At 46.9% G+C, this 3,987-nt stretch overlaps 2 protein-coding genes across 2 annotated transcripts in view; one reads left to right on the forward strand and one right to left on the reverse strand.

Annotated features, from left to right (window-relative positions):
* Nucleotides 1–948: 948 nt before the first annotated feature.
* nudt13 (nudix (nucleoside diphosphate linked moiety X)-type motif 13) lies at nucleotides 949–2,716 on the forward strand (the record flags this gene model as incomplete). Its single annotated transcript, XM_031839113.1, is given in 7 exon segments — nucleotides 949–1,111; nucleotides 1,328–1,435; nucleotides 1,560–1,666; nucleotides 1,785–1,910; nucleotides 2,039–2,162; nucleotides 2,200–2,335; nucleotides 2,337–2,716. Coding segments are annotated over 7 exon segments (984 nt in total), but the record flags the coding sequence as incomplete, so codon positions are not given.
* Nucleotides 2,717–2,783: 67 nt separating this feature from the next.
* noc3l (NOC3-like DNA replication regulator) overlaps nucleotides 2,784–3,987 on the reverse strand; it is an 8,495-nt gene continuing 7,291 nt past the window's right edge. The window contains exons 13-16 of the mRNA XM_031839114.1: nucleotides 3,810–3,938; nucleotides 3,301–3,398; nucleotides 3,125–3,209; nucleotides 2,784–3,025 (exon numbers count right to left, since the gene is read on the reverse strand). Of these exons, the coding sequence (XP_031694974.1) occupies nucleotides 2,915–3,025; nucleotides 3,125–3,209; nucleotides 3,301–3,398; nucleotides 3,810–3,938 (423 nt within the window). The 3' untranslated portion in view covers nucleotides 2,784–2,914. The remainder of the gene's footprint in view (nucleotides 3,026–3,124; nucleotides 3,210–3,300; nucleotides 3,399–3,809; nucleotides 3,939–3,987) is intronic.

Raw genomic sequence — 3,987 nt, forward strand, 5'->3', positions numbered from 1 at the left:
TCTTTATGAGACTCTGTCCCGGTGCTAGCTCTGTTAGCGCCCCGGTCAACAGGCACCAGACTCCGGCTGTTAAAGAGTGTTTTTAGATGAGGAGACTCACGGTGAGCCGCGGTCTCTATGAGACTCTTCAGGCGGCTCCTCTCGGCGGTGAAGTTCAGGTTTAGATCCATAAACACCGACATGATGATAAACTATCTGTGATGCTAACAGAAGCTCTGCAACACACGTGTGGCGCCGAACAGCCTGATGGGAGATGTAGTCCTCTAGTATTAAAACAGTTGTTAAAACTTAATACATTTTAAGGTGATACTGTTATTAAAGCGTTCATTCATTGATAAAAACGTGAGTTTTATGAATGGAGTCTGAAATGAAATGATTCATATTATATATTATAAAAACACATTTTATTACTTCATTTAATTTATGTAAACATAAAGTATAATACATGTAAACTGTTCACGATATTCACTATATATGATCATTATTGTAGATTATCTGAATTATAAAAGAATAAAAAGTGAAAAGTTTCTCTTCTTCACTTGTTTCCTGTTGGGAGCGGAAACACGTCCTAACAGAAGAAGAAGAGGTCAGACTCCGTGAAGAAGAGACTGCAGGTATAGAAAAACACCGTAGTCCAGACGGTCTGATGAGTCAGCGTTCACCCCGTCATCTGAAGACAAAGTCAAACATTTATTATTTATTTTGGTTTATTTTTATGCCAGATATTTAAAGCGGATTGTGCATACTGCATTGTGGTTCTCTACACATCAACATGTTCTCAACATATCCTCCACTATAAGCACCCTGTTTCCAGTCTTAGTGCTAAGCTAGGCTTCAGACTGGTTCAGTGACGACCATGTTGAGACCCCTGAAGATCGGCCGTCTGTCAGCTTGCTGCTGCTCAAACTTTGTCTCCAGGATGAGGTTCAGTAACTGATTGTTGGATTGATTGGTGGATTGATCCTCAGGTACGTGAACAGGCTGAAGGAGGATGATGAATTGTGTGCTGCAGCGCTGCAGAACGGTCACATGTTCCCGTTCCACCGTCTGTCTCCTCTGCTACAACGCACTCAGCAGGGAACCTTAAGACCAGCTACACTGAGAACCACAGGTACAGAACCTCAGTACCATAAGTATCGAGCCACAGGTATTGTTCAGAGAACCTCAGCAAAAAGAACTAGTGGAGAACCACAGGTGGAGATCATTACAGTTAGAGAACTTTGAAGAGAGTGTCAGTGAAAAACAAGAACGAAAAGGACAGTCACATTGTAGAACCTCAGAAAGAACCATAACCTGAGGCACAAACATTCTGTGATGTGGGTTCCAGAGGTGCAGTCGGTCCTGGAGAGACTCGGTTCTGACAGAACCCTGCTGAAGGAGTCGGTTCTAATTGGCTGCTCTGAACAGAACCAGGTCCAGTTCTGTCTGGACGTCGGTAAGAACATTTAAACTAAAATACTGTTGCATTGAAACGCTGTGAACGCCGTACAGTTTAGTGAGTCTCTGAATGCACCAGTCTACTGTGGGTTCTATGTGTTCTGGTCTGTTTGGGGTTCTAGGAGAACTGGATTAGGCCTCAGTAGAAGAACTGTGTGGAGGAACCTTCATCAATCTGAGGAAGGCCTTCTTTCTTCTGACGGGAGCAGAGGCACCTCTAGTGGCCAAGGTGGGTAACTACAACTGTACTGTGTGTGTCTTAATCTGACTGACCTGTTGATGTAGAATGAACCTTCAGAGTCTCTTCAGGTATCAGGTCCTGATCTGGTTCTGGTTCCGTCCTTCAGGGTCAGGCTCTGCTACGCTGGCATCAAACCAGTGGCCTCTGCAGCTCCACAGGAGAACCGACCCACCGGGACCAGGCAGGAAGTCAGCGAGTCTGCAGCCGGTCCGGTATCATGTACTACCCCAAGGTACCACTGTAGACCAGAACCAGATCTAAACCAGCTGTAGACCAGATCTCATCACCTCCAAACCAGCTTGTTTCCTTGTTCTTGGTGGTTTCTGTAGTTTAAACTGGTTTCTGCTGGTCTTCCTCCAGATGTCTCCGGTGGTGATCGTCCTGGTGTCTGATGGGAAACGGTGTTTATTAGGCCGCCAGTCGACCTTCCCTCGGGGGATGTACAACGCTTTGGTCGGGTTCTGTGACATGGGTCAGTCTACCTGTTTAATCACCTGTCTGTCTCTCTGTGGTGGTTCCAGGTGAGACTCTGGAGGAGACCCTGAGTAGGGAGGTGGGTCTGGAGGTCCACAGTGTTTCCTACAGTTTTACCTTAATAACTGAGGTACTACCTGTAGTACTCAGTCATGTGACCTGCTGTGTCCAGGTGTCCGTGGACCTCAGAGCTGGAGGACGCCCGCTGGTTCAGTCTGGAGATCACCTGTGCTCTACAGGTGAAGAGAGGAGACCTCCCCCGCCTTCCTCCAAAACACGCCATCGCCTCATCACAGAGTGGACGGACCTACAGAGACGCACTACGGACTGTGAGGTCCAGACCAGAACCACACACAACTCATCCAGACTACAGAGTCCAGACCGGAGGCTGTGAGACGTCCTGAGACCCAGAAGGACTTGTTTATATGAACCAGAACATGTACTGTGCACTGAGAGGGGGGCGTGCGTATGAGGTCATCGTTCAGTGTGACTTCATAAGCTGTTAATGTTCCTCCACAATAAAGATCTGATCATAGATCAGTGTTTCTTTAACAACAAGTAAAGCTCTCACCATCTCCAGATGTTCCTTTGTTTCACATATCAGAAGTATTAATACTCTGGAGTCAACACAGTATTACCAGAAACTCTTTACTCACACAATCAAAGTACAACAGGAGATTTAGAAATAACAATAAAATATGTATTTTAATGTGAAGAACAAGTTGAACCTGAAACATGAACGTATGATTAGAACTGTGTGTGTCAGTGTGCTGTAGTAAAGTCCAGCTCTGTCTCCTCAGGCACAGTGAGGACTCTCTCAGCTCGTCTCTGTAGCTCCGCGTCCAGCAGCGTCGCTCCGAACACAAACCGGTCCTGAAGGAATAAATAAATATACAAATGTAAATATGATCGATTAACGAGTCGTATTGATTGACAGGTAAAGACGTATGAAGGTGCGTTAGATTTGTTTACCTTCTTCTTGCTGCCGGGCGGAGCTACAGGGGGGTTAAATGTCATGTCCTTGACGCTGTAGAGATTAAACAGCTCCACCGGAGACCTGGACAGGAAGTCAACACACCGGTGAAATAAAGGCACGTTTAAAAGAACATGAAGACATAAAATGAGGGTACTGTCCCTTTAAGACGAACCTGCGGCTCAGCTCCACTCCGAGAGACGCCGAGCCGTCACTGGGAGCTCCGTGAGACAGATGGAGCGCCATCCTCCGGATCACCGGGTGGTAGTGTCTCTGTATGGGGGACAAGTGTGTGTAGTAGTACCTGTAGTGTGTGTAGTAGTACCTGTAGTGTGTGTAGTAGTACCTGTAGTGTGTGTAGTAGTACCTGTAATGTGCGTAGTAGTACCTGCAGTGTGTGTGTATTAGTACCTGCAGTGTGTGTAGTTCCCACAGTGTGCGTATTAGTACCTGCAGTGTGTGTAGTTCCCACAGTGTGCGTAGTAGTACCTGCAGTGTGTGTAGTTCCCACAGTGTGCGTAGTAGTACCTGCAGTGTGTGTAGTTCCCACATTGTGCATATTAGTACCTGCAGTGTGTGTAGTTCCCACATTGTGCGTATTAGTACCTGCAGTGTGTGTAGTTCCCACATTGTGCGTATTAGTACCTGCAGTGTGTGTAGTTCCCACAGTGTGCGTAGTAGTACCTGCAGTGTGTGTAGTTCCCACAGTGCCGTGTTCTGGGCGTTGCAGTGTTCAGGCTCGTCCAGCTCCGGCAGATAGAAGCCGCTGCCCTGAACCTCGTTGTCCAACAGGAAGTCACACTTAGGAAACGCCTGAGAGAGAGAGAGAGAGAGAGAGAGAGAGAGAGAGAGAGAGAGAGAG

The sequence above is a fragment of the Anarrhichthys ocellatus genome, unplaced genomic scaffold, assembly GCF_004355925.1.
Source record: "Anarrhichthys ocellatus isolate YVR2014 unplaced genomic scaffold, GSC_Weel_1.0 scaffold1294, whole genome shotgun sequence".
Taxonomy (NCBI): domain Eukaryota; kingdom Metazoa; phylum Chordata; class Actinopteri; order Perciformes; family Anarhichadidae; genus Anarrhichthys; species Anarrhichthys ocellatus.